Source organism: Scylla paramamosain, chromosome 44 (assembly GCF_035594125.1).
Source record: "Scylla paramamosain isolate STU-SP2022 chromosome 44, ASM3559412v1, whole genome shotgun sequence".
NCBI classification, from domain to species: Eukaryota; Metazoa; Arthropoda; class Malacostraca; order Decapoda; family Portunidae; genus Scylla; species Scylla paramamosain.
In genome coordinates, this window is record NC_087194.1 from 6,768,644 (window position 1) to 6,787,699 (window position 19,056).

At 39.9% G+C, this 19,056-nt stretch overlaps 1 protein-coding gene across 5 annotated transcripts in view; it reads right to left on the bottom strand.

The window, feature by feature from the left end:
• The window catches only part of LOC135094141 (uncharacterized), a 54,009-nt gene that overhangs the window by 11,600 nt on the left and 23,353 nt on the right, over positions 1 to 19,056 (bottom strand). The window contains exon 3 of one of the 5 annotated variants that reach the window (XM_063993946.1): positions 5 to 17,324. The exons of the other annotated variants lie outside the window; for them this stretch is intronic. Within the exon in view, the coding sequence (XP_063850016.1) occupies positions 10,435 to 10,758 (324 nt within the window). The 5' untranslated portion in view covers positions 10,759 to 17,324 and the 3' untranslated portion in view covers positions 5 to 10,434. Of the gene's footprint in view, positions 1 to 4; positions 17,325 to 19,056 lie in introns of those variants that run through there. 5 annotated transcript variants of the gene reach the window in all.

Below are 19,056 nucleotides of genomic sequence, written 5' to 3' on the forward strand. Positions count from 1 at the left end.
TGTGTATGAGTGTGTGTGTGTGTGTGTGTGTGTGTGTGTGAAGGAAGAAAAATTGATTATTCTGGATTACCAATATGATGAAAAGGAAATGAAATGTAATGAATACTCACTCAATTAGATGATATAAGAAATGCAAACAGAAGATAATAATAATAATAATAATAATAATAATAATAATAATAATAATAATAATAATAATAATGATAATAATAGTAATTATAACAATAATAATAATAATAATAATAATAATAATAATAATAATAATAATAATAATAATAAAGTAAATAAATAAATAAATGAAATGTACATAATACTAACAAAACATATTTATAAAAATAATGATGATACATAGCCCCTATATGCAACATTAAGCCAAAGAGTGAAGAAATCGATTATGTTACTCATTTACCAACTTTTAAATGACCATGCAAGTGTAAATAGATGAAAGACTATTTAGCACATCATCCGTGGGCACTGGCGGTCTGTTAGGCTGCGATTATTTGAAATTACTGTCAGATTCTGATTGAAAGACTTCTGTGGTACTGTACCGCCGCTTGCCATGATGGTGATGATAAGTCAGTCTGTTTGCCTCAGTAAGGGAAAGTACTGCAAGTAAAAGTAGCAATCTTACATAATTCCTTCACTGATTCTCTCTCTCTCTCTCTCTCTCTCTCTCTCTCTCTCTCTCTCTCTCTCTCTCTCTCTCTCTCTCTCTCTCTCTCTCTCTCTCTCTCTCATTATTTACAGTGTTTCCAGTCTTAAAGCTTAAATATATTTTGTAAATGAAAATTGACTCACAAATTGAATGATTGTGCAAGAGCCACTGACTTCGCATTTGAAATATATGTCATATTTCCATATCTCTTACTGGTTCTTGCAGGTTTATTAAAAGTTTTTAATATTTCAATTGAGAGTGCCTTTGGTAGTGAGTGACTTAGGAACGAGGCTTCTGCCGCGCGGCCGGTGCTGTGCCCATTGCTCACGTGGAGCACCCACCCTGTTAGACAGGCAGTCTCAGAGGCGTCTTCTGTTTACCGAGATCCATTTCAGGTCAATGATCTGGTCACGCTGATCGTGTTCCAAGCATTTATATCTTGATCTAGATTTACCCTAATGTGAGTGATTCGGATCATGATCTGGGTGATCTAGGTCCGGAGGTGGTTTATAGCAGACGACACTCGTTAGAGCCGCTGGAGGCGGCCATATTAGCGGCAGAGCAGAATCTACTGGGGATTTATTTAGTAAAGTACACCGCAAGAAAAACAGTATGTCTGAGGAACAAACTGAATAATAATGAATCGTTACAGAATGCTGCTGTAGGCACAAAATGTGTATAGTAATAGTAACACGTACCAGAAACAAGGAAGATATAACAAGCCACACGAAGCGTTGGTTTAATGGTTTCTGATTATAATTACGTGGCCATTATCGCCTCTACCGATGATTACATGAAAATGATATTTGTTCAGTCGTAAATTGTACATCTTTATTGTTGAAGTCCCTCAGTAATGATGTCATTAGTCTCAGCACGAGGGCCAGGCTAGCCTCACCTTACGTCAGAATATTTTCTCATTTTGCCATTCTGTACTTTACCATAGCGAATACTTTCAGGATGCTGTGTTTGAAGAGAGCTTTGTGTGAAACTTTAATAATAAACTTTCATAGTCACGCACAGAACAGTCTCGTGTTGCCATTCTTCTATCTTTGAAGGAACAGTCTGCGTATGCAAGTGACTTCTCGGCGTTTCCGATGTTAGCAATGTGTGTCTTGACACTATATGGGCCCGTCCGACCGTTGTTGTTGTGTAGTCTGTGGGCATTGTCCAGATTCCACATGGTGGTGGCTCTCCTCTATAGTTTACGTACACCTTCCGCAGGCAGAAATGGTTGCTCGCTGCTCCCTTCCATGCCAGACAAGATAATTGTGATTTATATAAAATCATACTTGTCTAAGAGCTACGAGATTTTCCTAAAGGATGTTATTTATTAATATTCCCTGCTACTATTTTGATGTGTTTCTTAAAGTGCGTACACGCTGCATATCCACGTATCGTATAATCGTTGTGTAACAATTAATGATACGTAACGGCGCAACAGGATTATATTTTCCACTTATTGCGTATCCGCATATCGTATCAGTTACGTGGTGCAACAATGTGGTAAACCTACATTACATGAAGATGGGACAAGAAAAGAAGAATAAAGAAATCAAGAAAACATGGAGGAGCAAAAGGAATAAAAGAAGACAGAAAACGCAGTAACCGGGCAGCTGCTTTTGTTTTGAAGCACTTGATGGGGAGGGATAAGAAGCCCAAGCAGACATGAGCCACACGAAAAAAAAAAAAAAAAGTTATAAACATTAAGTAGACTGTGATCGTGGGCGAGTGGAGCCGGACAGAGATGAAGATGTCGGCTGACGCAGTACCAAACATTGATGGCAAGCACATCACCAAGAGGGACACTGCGAACGAGGAGAAAAGCGAGGTGACTTATGGGAACTTGCACTCCCCTACATCACCCCACCTTTTACTTTGACCTCATACACCAAACTACGCCCTGCTATCTTCATTGGGTAAAGTTATATATACCGCCACGCCTGTGGGCGGGTTATGTGAATGAATTGTATAACTTTATACGTGTGTATGAGAAATGCATGGGAATTTTGACCTTAACCTGGAGATAACTTTTTGAGAGGAAAGTATAACAGAAACTAGAACATTAGGTCATGTAATTAAGGAAGAAATCGGCAGCAGAGGTTGCAGAAGTAGGAGAGCGCAAAGTAAGAGAGAGAAACCAAAGATTCTGAGAGGCCCGGCCTGAGGGTGGCCGTGGGGGATAAGAAGTTTAACTTATAAGTTGTGATGGAATCTTGAAATCAATTATTTCATGGTTAGGTAGCAGAAGGAACAATGATTGAATGGTTAAATTTATTATTGTGATACATGCACATGTTGTTTATATTTTGTACTGAATGAAAGTATATGTTCTGCGGTCTCTCCTTATTGAAATTTAATTGAATTAATGTGACCCGAATGTTATAACTATGTGTTTTTGTAACTGAATGTGGTCGGTGTAAATTCCTGTGGCGCGACTTCATGTGTGTTTCTTTATTGAGTGTTAATTGCGAAAATCTCCGTAGCGCAGACATTATGCATGTTTTCCTGCACAAACAACGAAGAATTATTTGATGATTTAAATTACACCGTGATGTATTTTTTATATGAAGATTACAGTATTTTTTCATGCTGATTGCAGATTGATTTTTTGCAATTATTATCACTGGGGAAAAAAAAAAAGTATAACGGTTGTTATTTTGCTGGTGACGAATAGCATGTGTTTTATGTATCAATATTATTCATTAAGTACATTAAGAAATTTACTTGAGTATCTATATCCAGTAGGTAGAGGAAACGTGCAACAGCTCGGTGACGACAGTGTCATTTTCTGACTGCGGCTTCGTATATTTTTATTCATTATAATATGGTTACCAAAGAAGAAGAAGAAGAAAAAAAAGTGAATCAAATATGTTGGCTGATTTAAAATTCTAGTATGTGAGTGGACTGTACAGAAAATTTACTAGGATGCACCCAACTGATTTTGAGTTTTTGTCTTCAGTTGGATCGAAAAAAAAAGTTATATAATAGGGATTCCTTTCCGTTTAAAACAACACGATCATTTTTGGTCCTTGAAGTAGTCGGTTAACAAGTTATTCAAGTTTCCTGTAGCACTTCTATCTTTAACTTTTGTCCTCTATGCCAGATTTGATCAAAGGCACCCTCTGTGACCAGAGCCAGCACGCCTGTTCTCTTTCCCTGAACGTCCTTTTAGTATCATAGATATGAGATGGCTATTTTCTAGATGATCCGGTAATTTTTATCAAAATTTTTTTAATTAGAGAAACTAACGGATAATCTTTCATATAGCTTTTGTTGCTTTGTTTGTGTACAATTGGTGCCACATTGCTGACTTTCCATTGCTTAGACCATTCTTGGTCTTCTGGGGATTTGTTAAAGTTCGTGCATTGGGAATATGCCGGTTCCTTGGTGCCACACCGCAACAGTCTTGAACTGACCCCACAACCTTTTTCTCGTTTACACATTCATTTTTTAATTTTTTTTACATATAATTTATTTACAGTTATGGTATCAGTTTCCTTTTTGGTCATCAATGGAACTTATGAAAATTACTGATGGGGTTTGACTTTTTTTTTTTTTTTTGTATAGAGAAACTGGTGAGCTAATGTTTATGATTGTTTCATTTTGCTGTAACAAGATAAGTATGGTTTCACCTCTGTTGTTATCCTTCTTTGAAGATGATCCAGATTTTCTCCTGCCCACATCACCAGTTCGTAGTTTTTTCTTAGTGTTAGGTTCCCATCTAGTTTTTTGCTCACTTTTGTATTTTCTGCATTCGTGGGGTCGCTTGCTTATGCAAATATTTATTCAGTTTTGTGGGCTTCTTTTTTTGTATGCCTGCTATGCTTTGTACTTTTGTCACAAGCTACCTTATATTTGACAGCAGTCCATGGCATGATTGATATGATGGTTTCTACGAATGAAGTTTGTGGGACAGAAAATGGTTTTGCAGTGTTAACACGTGTTCAGTGAAGTTGTTACACTGATTATGAATATTGCCTTTAAGTATTTTCTTCCAGTCTGTATTCAGTCCTCTCCAGTTCGCAGTTTCCCAAAGTCACATCATTCGTTTCTTTGCGTAGGTTTTGGCTTTCAGTATTTTTTACCCTAGTCAAGACCGTCTTGTGATCTGATGTGCCGAGAATACCAAAAGGACAACGACTTACGATGTGGGACGGCACGTCAGTGACAGCATGATCTAAGGACGAGCCAGATGAATGTGTCAAAAAGTTGACATATAATTGCCAAGAGATCGTCAATGGCCACATATCAGTATATGTTAACAGTTATTTAAGTTTATTGAATAATTTTGTCTGTTCATGAGAAATCCTAGTAACAGTGCTCCGCGTGAAGATGGGTGGTAACACCTACGGTACAATATTCCTACTTATTTCATTATTATTACTGCCTGCTTTTCCTGTGTAGGAATGCCAATAACTTCGAGGGGAGATCAAAACTGTAACAAAACGCTTGAGTGTGACTTTTCTCTTTGCCATGCAGCATATCCGGAAATTTTTTCATATATTAGTGAAAGGATGTTATCAAGAAATGTTTCCTCGACGAATATAATATTCATTTTTATTTAATTATTTTTTTATTATTTTTTTTTTCCTGTAGGAACGATACCGGCCAAGGGAAAGAAAAAAAAAAGAAAAAAAAAAGAAAAAAAAAACACTGAGATGCCGGTCCCCGAATATGGTGCGAAAAAGGAGTAAACAATTGAAGGATAAGTGTCTTGAAATCTCCCTCTTGAAGGAGTTCAGGTCATAGGAAGATGAAAATACAGAAGCAGGCAAGGAGTTCCAGAGTTTACTATGGAAAGGGATGAATGATATAAAATACTCGTTATCTTTTGCATTACAAAGGTGGACAGAATAGAGGTGAGAGAATGAAGAAAGTCTTGTGCAGCGAGGCTGGATAAGGTCACGACAAAGCGACAGGTGACAGAGAGTTGTAATAAACGGCTCTAAATCCGAGTGGGGTCTTGTAATTAGTGGGGTGCCACAAAGATCAGTATTAGGGCCACTGTTGTTTTTAATATATATCAATGACTTGGATTGTGGAATTAGTTGTGATGTTAGTAAATTTGCGGATGACACAAAGATAAGTAGATTAATTAGGTCAGAATCGGATGCCATCGCCTTGCAGGCAAATTTAAATAGGATGAACGAATAGACAGACAGATGGCAAATGCAATTTAATATCAACAAATGCAAAGTACTTAGCGTAGGTATAGAAAAACCCACACAGTAGATACACAGTAAACAACGAAGCTCTGGTAGGTTCAGGGTACGAAAAAGATTTAGGAGTTATAGTTAGCTCTGAACTCCGTCTAAAAAAGCAATGCATAGAGGCCAGAAACAGGTCAAATAGGGTTTAGGATTAATTTTTTAGGAGTGTTAAAAGTAGAAGGCCCAAAGTAATATTAAAGTTATATTTGTCGCTGGTCAGACCTCATCAAGACTACTCTGTGCAGTCCCCATATTACAGAAGGGATATAGTTCAACTAGAATCAGTACAAAAGAGAATAACTAAAAGGATATAGGGGATGAGAGGTATTCCTTACGAGGCGAGATTGAAGCTGTTAAATTTACATTCTTTTGCGAGACGTTGGATAAGAGGGGACCTAATAGAAGTCTTTAAGTGGTATAAGGGTTATAAGAATGGGGATATAAGCAAAATTCTTATGATCAGTAACCAGGATAGTACAAGAAATAATGGGTTCAAGCTTGAAAAGTTTAAGTTTAAAAAAAGATAGGAAGGGATTGGTTCTCAAACACAGTGGCAGATAAATAGAATGGACTCAGTAATCAAATTGTTAGTGCTAAGACATCAGGAAGTTTTAAGAGAAGATTAGACGGATTAGACTGCTACATGTAATGTTCTTGTATGTACGTGTATGTTCTTATGTTCTTATGAGGCTGTGGGAGGAGGGGAGACATGCAGTTAGCAAGATAAGAAGAGCAGTTAGCATGAAAATAGCGGTAGAGGATAACTAGAGGTGCAACATTGCGGCGATGAGAAAGAGGCTGAAGACAGTCAGTTAAGAACATAAGAACATAAAAAATAAGGGAAGCTGCAAGAAGCGACCAGGCTTACACGTGGCAGCCCCTGTATGAAATATACCTACCTATTTCCATCTATTATCCCCATCCATAAACCCGTCTAGTGATGTCTTAAAGATCCCTAACAACTCTAACAACATGATTACTGAGTCCGTTCCACTCATCTACCACTCTATTTGAGAACCAATTTCTTCCTATCTCCTTCCTAAACCTAAATTTTTCAAGCTTGAACCCGTTATTTCTTGTTCTATCCTGGTTGCTGATCCTAAGAATTTTGCTTACATCTCCCTTGTTATAACCCTTATACCACTTAAAGACTTCTATCAGGTCCCCTCCTAACCTACGTCTCTCTAAAGAATGTAATTTTAACAGTTTCAATCTCGCCTCGTAAGGAATACTCCTCATCGCCTGTATCCTTTTAGTCATTCTCCTCTATACTGATTCTAATAGACCTAAATCTTTCCTGTAATGGGGACCAGAACTGCACAGCATGGTCTAGATGAGGTCTGACCAACGCTAAGTATAACTTTAATATTACTTCCGGCCTTCTACTTTTAACACTCCTAAAAATTAATCCTAGTACCCTATTTGCCCTGTTTCTGGCCTCTATGCATTGATTTCCTAGACGGAGTTCAGAGCTAACTATAACTCCTAAATTTTTCTCGTACCCTGTACCTACCCGAGTTTCGTTTCGTTGTTTAATATGTACCTACTGTGAGGGTTTCCTCTACCTACGCTAAGTACTTTGGATTTGTTGATATTAAATTGCACTTGCCATCTGTCCGTCCATTCATTCATCCTATATAAATCTGCCTGCAAGGCGATGGCATCCGATTCTGACCTAATTAATGTACCTATCTTTGTGTCATCCGCAAATTTACTAACATCACTACTAATTCCACTATCCAGGTCATTAATATATATTAGAAATAACAATGGTCCTAATACTGATCCCTGTGGCACCCCACTAATTACATGTCCCCACTCGGATTTCGAGCCGTTTATTAAAACCCTTTGTTGCCTGTCGCTAAGCCATGACCCTATCCAGCCTAACACCTTCCCATCTATCCCGTGTGCCCTAACCTTTCTCAGGAGCCTTTGATGGGGTACCTTGTCAAATGCTTTACTTAAGTCCAGATATAAGATATCATAACTATCACCTCGTATACTTTACTGTAAAAACTTAACAAGTTTGTCAGGCAAGGCTTCCCTTTCGTGAAGCCATGCTGTGACTGACTTATCAAGTTATGTTTGTCTAAATGTTCCCTAATGTTCCTCGCTATTGTTGACTCTAATATTTTACCTACAGCTGAAGTTAAGCTGACAGGTCTATAGTTAGACGCTGAAGTTTTATCTCCTTTCTTAAAGATGGGTACTACGTTAGGCTGCCTCCACATTACTGATACCTCACCTGACTCAAGTGATTTCCTAAAGACCTCTTTGCATTCCTTAAGTATTCTGGTATATATTTCATCTGGTCCTAGTGTCTTGAACTTTTTTTGCCTAACTATCTCCTGTTCCACTATCTCCTTAGTTATGGAAATATGTCAGCTTTTCATTTTCATCTGCTCTAAACACCTGTTCACTATCTGGCATATCCTGCGTGTTTTCCTGGATGAAGACAGTTAAAAATACTCATTCAGAATTTTACTAATCTCCTCCCCAGAACTAACAAGCTCCCCATCTGCAGCCTTTAATGGACCTACAGTATCCTTATTCTTCGTCCTGTATACCTGATAAAATCCCCTGGGATCCGTCTTCGCCTGGCTGGCTACCTTTAATTCATAATTGCCCTTAGCTTTCCTCGTTAACCTCCAGACTGTTCTAACTTATTCACTATATTGTGATTTTAAAACTTCTTCACCTGCCCTTAATCTCTTATATATACTTCTCTTCCGCCTGATATAATGTTTTAACCTAGCAATCATCCATTTAGGATAATTTTTCTGTGATCTTATTGCCCTATAAGGGATATTTGCTTACTGACCTGTATGAATTTTACGAAATATTTATACAACTCATCTACATTTACTTCACCTAATCCCTTCATCTCGGTCCCTTCTATTCTCTCCACTCCCTCATCTAATCGCCTCGACCTCACCTCTCTCATTTCAGCATGACCTGACCTTCCAACATACTCACACATATCTCCCCCTCCATCTCTCCTCCGCTCCCTCCGGACACATCTTCCCTCATCTTGTCCTACACCCTCACGCCACACCTCACCTCTCTCATCCTGCCTTATCTCTCCCAACTCCCTTCCGGACCTGATCTCATCCTGCATCCGTTGCCAGTCAACTCCTTGGAGATACTTTTTTAATTCCTCAAAATCTGTTCTCCTAAAGCCAGGTATTTTACTAGTGTTTTTGCTTCTAAAAGTTTCTTCCCATTTTAAATTGTACCTAATTTCCTTATGGTCACTGTTACCAAGCTGTCCTCCAACCTCTACCTGCGTGACTGCTTCCTCCCTGTTAGTAAGAATTAAATCTAGAATATTATTCCCCCTTATGGGTTCTACGACTACCTGTTTTAAAAAATTATCCTGAATTACCTTAAGAAATTCCTCTGCTTCCTTGTACCCACCATCAGGCTCCGGTCGATATTCCTAAAATTAAAATCTCCTACCACACATACCTGACTGTACCTGCCTGCTCTATTTATTTCCTGCCACAGTGAGGTGTTAATTTCCTTTGTACTGGTCGGTGGTCTGTACACTACTCCCAGTAATACTGACTGCGATCCTTCCTTAATATCTACCCATATCGATTCTGTTTTGCTATCTGTTTTGATTCTAATGTTAATACAACCCTGTAATGTGTCCCTAACGTATAACGCGACGCCTCCTCCTCTCCTGTTTTCCCTGTCTTTATAGAACATTGTATAACCCTCTATCTTAACCTCCGGATTAAATACTTTTCCTTACATATCTAACCAAGTTTCAGTTAAAGCAATGATATCAAATTTCTCTACACACGCTATTCCTCTAGGCAAGTCTATTTTATTCAAAATACTTCTACAGTTTGTGTAGTAAACACTTCAGCTATTTCTCACCTTCCCTGAGCTAGTTACCTTTCTAGATTTAACTAATTTGTCCTTCGTTTTCACCTCATAACCCCTTCTTCCCTCCCGACTAACGAAAAAAACGCTGGAGTGCAGTTACCTCTCGCTCGAGTGTTTCCGCCAAAACACGAACACCCTGGATGGAGTGCATTTATCACGGATAAATGCACTCCATCCCTGACGTACAAGGTATCCCTACCATAGAAAAGGTCCCAGTTGTCGATGAACGTCCATCCATTACTCTTACAATGATTCACAAGCCTGCTACTCACTGTAATAGCCCTGGACAGCCATTCATCACCAACTCCCCTCCTCGGCAAGACACCACACACCACAGGGATCCCTCCCTTGTCCCTAATCCTGTCCAAAGCCTATCGAAACCTCCCGAAAAGTCCCTCATTCCTGATCTTACCAAGGTCATTCCCTCTCGCGCTGAGAAATAAACAGTGGGCTTGGTCCCATCTTTTTCCAAGCACGTGTCTAGCCTATCAGCTACCTTCCGTATCCCGGCCCCCGGCAAACACACTCCCGACCTACGCTTCCTGTCCCTAGCACAGAACGCACTAAGTGCCTAACCTGACTATCACCAAACACAAGCACTCTACCTTGGGGCAGGGTAACTGCGTCTGCACCCTCCTTGTCTCCTCCCGCCCTGTCCACCTCCATCTCCTTCCCTTACTCCAGCACACTGAAGGGATTCTTCGTCTCCACGCAAGGCGCCCTGAGGACCTTCAGCCTCTTGGCTCCCCTGCACACAATCGACCACTGCTCCTCCGTCGCCTTACTAGGTAAGGTGACGGTGGGGCACGACCCTCCCACAGGTGCTGAGATCCTCTTACAGAACTCAGCCTGCAGGTCTGAGATCCTCTCACGAAACTCAGCCTGCACCTCCGAGATCCTTCGATGGAACTCATCCTCCACCTCTGAGACCTTCGCAACGAAGGCCTCGAAAACAGGAGAACTAACACAACCAGACGACTCAGCAACACAAGACGCCATGTCTACACTAGCCAGCTATATTAGCATCAGATCACTGCTCACTAAACACGTCCGTTCACTAGGAACCCTGAAGAAGAGGAACCATTGAAGAAGAGGGAATAGTTGTCAGGAAGGTTGTGTCGAACTAATAGATGGAGGAATTGAGTTTTTGAGGTATTGAACTATACTAAGTTTGCTCTTCCCCAGTCAGAAATTATAGTGAGATCAGACATCAAGCGTTCTGTGGCTTCCCTGGGCGAACTGTTTACTTCCTGAAGGGTTGGACGTCTATGAAAAGACGGGGAAAATTGCCGGATGGTATCATGAGCGTATGAGTGGATAAAACAAAAAGTTTGGTTTAGAAGATCATTGATGAATAATAGGAAGAGAGTGGGTGACAGGACAGAACCCTGAGGAACACCACCGTTAATAGATTAAGGAAGTGAACAGTGACCGTCCAGCACAGCAGCAACAGAACGGTTCGAAAGGAAACTTGCGATGAAATTACAGAGAGAAGGATAGAAGCTGTAGGACGGTAGTTTGAGGGATTAAAACGGTCACCCTTTTTAGGAACAGGTTGAATGTAGGCATACTTCCAGCAAGAAGGAAAGGCAGATGTTGACAGACAGAGATGAAAGAGCTTGACTAGGCAACGTGCAAGCACGGAGGCACAGTTTCGGAGAACAACAGGAAGGACCCCATCAGGTCCATAAGCCTTCCGAGGGTTTAGGCCAGCGAGGGCATGGAAAACATGACTGCGAAGAATTTTAATAGGTAGCATGAAGTAGTCAGAGGGTGGTGGAGAGGGAGGAACAAGCCCTGAATCGTCCAAGGTAGAGTTTTCAGCCAAGGTCTGAGTGAAGAGTTCAGCTTTAGAAATAGATATGATAGCAGTGGTGCCATCTAATTGAAATAAAAGGAGGGAAAGAAGAACAAGCAAAATTATTGGAGATGCATTTGGCTAGGTGCCGGAAGTCAAGAGGGGAGTTAGATTTTGAAAGATTTTGACACTTTCTATTAATGAAGGAATTTTTGGCTAGTTGGAGAACAGACTTGGCATGGTTCCGGGCGAAATATTAAGTGCATGAGTTTCTGGTGATGGAAGGCTCAAGTACCTTTTGTGGGCCACCTCTCTGTCATGTATAGCACGAGAACAAGCTGTGTTAAACCAAGGTTTGCAAGTGAGTGAGGAATGTACGCCTCCATGCCAGACACTATTATCTCTGTTATGCGCTCGGCACGCAGACTCTGTCACGGAAGCAATAGTCATTCCAAGAAAAATCAGCAAAATACCTCCTTGTGTCCCCCAACTAGCAGAGGCAAAACGCCAGAGGCACCTCCGTTTAGGGGGATCCTGAAGAGGGATTGGAGCGATAGGACAAGATACAGATATGAGATTGTGATCGGAGGAGCCCAACGGAGAAGAGAGTGTAACAGCATAAGCAGAATGATTAGGTCAAGAATGTTGGGCGTATCTCCAAGACGGTCAGGAATACGAGTAGGGTGCTACACCAATTGCTCTAGGTCATGGAGAATAGCAAAGTTGAAGGCTAGTTCACCAGGACTGTCAGTGGAGAGAGAGGAAAGCCAAAGCTGGTGATAAACATTGAAGTCTCCAAGAATGGAAATCTCCGCAAAAGGGAAGCGAGTCAGAATGTGTTCCACTTTGGAAGTTAAGTAGTCAAAGAATTCCTTATAGTCGGAGGAGTTAGGTGAGAGGTATATAGCATAGATAAATTTAGTTTGAGAGTGACTCTGTAGCTATGATGAACTGGTGTGCTAATTCCCCAGCATTGATGTAGAGGTCCCTAATCTTCGTTGACAATTGGGTTGGTTTTTGAAATACATGGTGAGAAGCAGCGAAATAGTCCATCGGTTCTGTGTACTGTACCGGGAGGTAGAACTGTCCTGAATTTGCTTAGTGTTGTGTTAGTCTCACGGCATCCAGAGACATGTGATGAAGTTGATCTACAATCCTCTTGACAGTTTTCAACTGAATGGTATCTCCTATGACAGTAAACGCATTACTTAAATTTTATGCACTGCTCTTTCTAACGACTTGTGGTGATCTAGAATCTGGAGACTGTTTCCGAAGGGTAATTTCCCCTCACCTCAGCTCTCTTCACCTGAACATGAATGCAGTCTGAAAGTTTTCCAGTTGCTAAGCTGAGAATTTCTTATTTGTTGTCTCGAGCTCTGTTTGTTATGTTTTGATTTCCGTTCTGTGGATCTTCTGAACGTCTATGAAAAGGCATGGAAAGGTGCAGAGTCGAATAATTAGCATAGGAGGAGATACGACAATAAGACAACAATTGTTAAAAAAATAAAAGATGGGTAACAAGGCAGGCCCCTGAGGAACACTACTGTTCATAGACGTAGGAGAAAAACAATGACCATCTATAACAGCAACAATACAACGGTCAGAAAGGAAATTTTAGATGTAGGAGGATAGTCTGAAAATTAAAGCTTTCTGACAGATTCTATCAAATGTTTTTTTTTTTTTCATATCTAAAGTAACAGTCACACTTTCACCGAAATCCCTGAATGAGGATGACTAATACTCAGTAAGGAATTTCAGATCACCAGTAGAGCGGTCACTACGAAACCTATACTAATGATTACATTATAAGGTTGTTTAAGTGACAGGTGTTTGAAAATTTTCTTGTTGAGGATAGAATATAAAATTAGGAAAGACAGGAAACTTGAGTATGTAGTTTGAGGGGTTAGAACAGTCACTGTTATTAGGAAAAGGCTGAATGTTGGTAAATTTCCACCAGGAAGAAAAGTAAATGCTGACAGACAGAGCTTGTAGCTTGAATAGGCAAGAGGCAGATACAGAGGCACAATTTTAGAGAACATTAGGTGGGATCCCATCAGGTCTATAGCAAGATTAGGGTTAAGGTCAGCGAGGGCATGAAAACATCTTTCAGTATCCCTCTCTCGAAGGCGCCATCCAGTAGCTCAATGGTAATCAATTTCTGGATGAGCTTCTTTATTTCTTTAACAGGTGTTTCGGTATAGCTATTACCCCTTGGGTTCGTGGGGTATGACATATCATGGCAGATCCCCCCAGTGCTCCAAGAACCGCAGTATTGATACAAACTGCTGCCTCCCATCAAGTCCGTAGGTACGCTAGTCATGCCGAATTTGTGCGCAGATCCCGCGTTAGATGATCAACCGAATCTGTCAGGGACACCCAACAACATTTAACCACTCGGACAGGCGGTCTGCGTACGCCAAGTAGATCGGTCCTGCCACTTAAAAGTCGCATATACGGTAGAGTAACATAATTTGGGAGCAGATGCAATCAGTGTTGATTATATCGTTCTCAATGCCAGGCAGGGACATAGTCTGGTGTGCTCACATCTCCGTCTGCCAATGTTTTTTTTTTTTTTTTATGTAGGAAGGACACTGGCCAAGGCCAAAAAAATCCAATAAAAAAATATGCCCACTGAAATGCCAGTCCCATAAAAGGGTCGAAGCAATGGTCAAAAATTGATGAATAAGTGTCTTGAAACCTCCCTCTTGAAGGAATTCAAGTCATAGGAAGGTGGAAATACAGAAGCAGGCAGGGAGTTCCAGAGTTTATCAGAGAAAGGGATGAATGATTAGAGAATACTGGTTAACTCTTGCGTTAGAGAGGTGGACAGAATAGGGGTGAGAGAAAGAAGAAAGTCTTGTGCAGCGAGGCCGCGGAAGGAGGGGAGGCATGCAGTTAGCAAGATCAGAAGAGCAGTTAGCATGAAAATAGCGATAGAAGACAGCTAGATATGCAACTTTGCGTCGGTGAGAGAGAGAGACTGAAGACAGTCAGTTAGAGGAGAGGAGTTGATGAGACGAAAAGCTTTTGATTCCACCCAGTCTAGAAGAGCAGTATGAGTGGAACCCCCCTCAGACATGTGAAGCATACTCCATACATGGACGGATAAGGCTCTTGTACAGAGTTGGCAACTGGGGGGGTGAGAAAAACTGGCGGAGACGTCTCAGAACACCTAACTTCATAGAAGCTGTTTTAGCTAGAGAAGAGATGTAAAGTTTCCAGTTCATATTATAAGTAAAGGACAGACCGAGGGTGTTCAGTGTAGAAGAGGGGGACAGTTGAGTGTCATTGAAGAAGCGGGGATAGTTGTCTGGAAGGTTGTGTCGAGTTGACAGATGGAGAAATTGAGTTTTTGAGGCATTGAACAATACCAAGTTTGCTCTGCCCCAATCAGAAATTTTAGAAAGATCAGAGGTCAAGCGTTTTGTGGCTTCCCTGCGTGATATGTTTACCTCCTGAAGGGTTGGACGTCTATGAAAAGACGTGAAAAAGTACAGGGTGGTATCATCAGCGTAGGAGTGGATAGGACAAGAAGTTTAGTTTAGAAGATCATTAGTGAATAATAAGAGAACCATGAGGAACACCACTGTTAATAGATTTAGGAGAAGAACAGTTACCGTCTACCACAGCAGCAATAGAACGGTCAGAAAGGAAACTTGAGATGAAGTTACAGAGAGAAGGGTAGAAACCGTAGGAGGGTAGTTTGGAAATCAAAGCTTTGTGCCAGACTCTATCAAAAACTTTTGATATGTCCAAGGCAACAGCAAAAGTTTCACCAAAATCTCTAAAAGAGGATGGATGACCAAGACTCAGTAAGGAAAGCCAGAAGATCACCAGTAGAGCGGCCTTGACGGAACCCATACTGGCGATCAGATACAAGGTTGTGAAGTGATAGATGTTTAAGAATCTTCCTGTTGAGGATAGATTCAAAAACTTTAGATAGGCAGGAAATTAAAGCAATAGGACGGTAGCTTGAGGGATTAGAACGGTCACCCTTTTTAGGAACAGGTTGAATGTAGGCAAACTTCCAGCAAGAAGGAGAGGTTGATGTTGACTGACAGAGCTGAAAGAGTTTGACTAGGCAAAGTGCAAGCAAGGAGGCACAGTTTCGGAGAACAATAGGAGGGACCCCATCAGGTCCATAAGCCTTCCGAGGGTTTAAGCCAGCGAGGGCATGGAAAACATCATTGCGAAGAATTTTGATACGTGGCATGAAGTAGTCAGAGGGTGGAGGAGAGGGAGGAACAAGCCCAGAATCGTCTAAGGTAGAGTTTTTAGCAAAAGTTTGAGCGAAGAGTTCAGCTTTAGAAATAGATGTGATAGCAGTGGTGCCATCTGGTTGAAATAGAGGAGGGAAAGAAGAAGAAGCAAAGTTATTGGAGATATTTTTGGCTAGATGCCAGAAATCACGAGGGGAGTTAGATCTTGAAAGGTTTTGACATTTTCTGATAATGAAGGAGTTTTTGGCTAGTTGGAGAACAGACTTGGTATGGTTCCGGGCAGAAATATAAAGTGCATGAGATTCTGATGATGGAAGGCTTAAGTACCCTTTGTGGGCCACTTCTCTATCATGTATAGCACGAGAACAAGCTGTGTTAAACCAAGGTTTAGAAGGTTTAGGACGAGAAAAAGAGTGAGGAATGTACGCCTCCATGCCAGACACTATCACCTCTGTTATGCGCTCAGCACACAAAGACGGGTCTCTGACACGGAAGCAGTAGTCATTCCAAGGAAAATCAGCAAAATACCTCCTCAGGTCCCCCCAACTAGCAGAGGGAAAACGCCAGAGGCACCTTCGCTTAGGGGGATCCTGAGGAGGGATTGGAGAGATAGGACAAGATAAAGATATGAGATTGTGATCGGAGGAGCCCCACTTATGTGGACAGACGGTGTGATGAAGCTGGTGTAGGCGTTCAGGAATTCCTTCTTGGCAATGTTCTTGAGGTTGATACAGGCAACGTCTTGGACTGCAACCTAGCAGATTTTCTCAACACTTACATTAACAATGGCAGCAAGGCGAGTACTATCTTTAGCAGCTGATGTGGCAGCATGCAGAGCGGTGACGCCTATGTTCTCGAAGCCTCACAGATGCGTGGCCTGGACGGCGCGTCCGGTATTTGATGGGTCACAAAACGTCGAAGGTATAAAGAATTAGGTACTCTTTCATTCGTTGAAGTCTGGGCTTTTCTGTTTTTGTAAGAGATTTATGATATATTATTAGCACTAAAGGTCGATGATCACTTCAAGGTAGGCCGACCAAAATATATCGCATTTTCGGCAATACCCAAACAGAACTGCATAACGGCTTCCACATTCAAACACACGCTAATCTTTGCCGCGCTTCTGTAATAAAGCAAATCCTATGCCGCGGATCCTGGAGGCGTCAGTCTATACGATGCTCGCTAAATGTCGTGGCGGTCTTGCCTAGACTCCTGCTGCTGTTGTTGTTGTTGTTGTTGTTGTTGCTGCTGCTGCTGCTCCTGCTACCACTTATGTACCGGGTTGGTACGTTGTCCTCCAATCTTGGCTCCTACAGGATGGGGATATGGCGCGAATGAATCATGTCTTGAAGTTTGGCCATTTATTACTATATAGAGAGAATACAGACTTCACTCTCCTGTGAAGGTCAATGGTAATATGCCCATGCTGACTTGACCCTTAATTAAATCAATTCACCACGGGCTGAAAGGCGTCCACCAATCACATTCAAGTTACGAGTCACGTTGTTCCGAAGAAAGGAAAGGTGCGAGTCAGTCCAGAGGTTTCCCTAGGGGACCAACACACCCAGGGAAGTCAGGTGATGTGCGAAAGGGCAAGGGAATCGTTTCCACGTGGCGATGTGCGTCCACGTAGTTCGCACACACACACACACACAATATATATATATATATATATATATATATATATATATATATATATATATATATATATATATATATATATATATATATATATATATATATATATATATATATATATATATATATATATATATATATATATATATATATATATATATATATATATATATATATATATATATATATATATATATATATATATATATATATATATATATATATATATATATATATATATATATATATGGTACACTAGAACTACTACTACTACTACTACTGCTACTATTACTATTATTACCACTTCTACTAATGCTACTACTGCTGCAACTGGTGCTACTCCAACTATTAATACTTTTTTTCACTGTCAAGGAAATTGTGGCTGATAAAACTTCTTAATCTTGAAATTTCTTTAGGTACACATATTATTCTTTTTGTAAACTTACAATATAAAAGCGACATTAAGAAAACATGCATTGTTCGTGGAAACTTAAATAGTTTGGAACATATGCTTCTTAATATGAAATTTGATTGGATATTTTATTTAGGTGATTTTGATCTTGATTAATATTCTTGAAAAGCATGACAAAATTTTATTGATTGAAATCATCTTTCTTGTTTTGAAGTGGATTTGCTTGACGTTTCAACTTTTATTTTAATTTTGTTTGGAAATACTTATTGCAAATAACTAGATTATACCATTAGAGGAAACTGTCAGGATATAGCCATTTCGGATATTATAGCACTAAATAGTGTAATATGTCCAGATCATTTCCCAATATTTGCAGATATGAAATGTTCATATGATATAATTTCTAATAATATTGGTAATGTAAAATATTTAATAGTAGAGAATGTAAAGTCGAGACTCAACGGGTAAAAAATGGCATTGTCAGATATTCAAGAAATTACAACATATGCTTTATTGTCAAATAGTCACAACTGTGTAACTTACAGTTCTGTTCTTGTGTGTCACATTTAGTTCAGCTGGACGAATTGCATGATAATATTTCAACACCAATATAAAGTTCATGAAATTAATTAGCAAAAGAAACAAGGACAAAGTCATCTCCAGCTGGAACAGATGAGTCAAACACCTTGCAATAGCCAAAGAAGAATTTTAAAGATGTAGTGAGTGAATTTATTTTATACATGTTTAACTATTTTTGGCATAGAAGTGTTTTTAACTTTAGCTGTGTGTATATTAAGATTTTCTAAACCATTTCAAGGAGCCTCCTAAAACGCTTTGAAGAAAATGAATGATGCCTCTGCATAGAAAAAAAAAAAAAAACGTGCAGTGGTGGAATTGCTTGGGGGCACGGAGGGGACGTGCTGCCCATCCCCTCGCTGTCCCCTTTTTCAATAACTAGACAAATTGGTGACATACTTATATATATATATATATATATATATATATATATATATATATATATATATATATATATATATATATATATATATATATATATATATATATATATATATATATATATATATATATATATATATTGGTGGATGAGAGGGCTAGGAGAATGGTTAGGTATATATGGATAGATGAGGAAGCTATCATTTTGTTAATAACTATATGTTAGTACTTAATTGTATCTGCCATATCCAGGGAGAGGAGGAAGGAAACAGAAA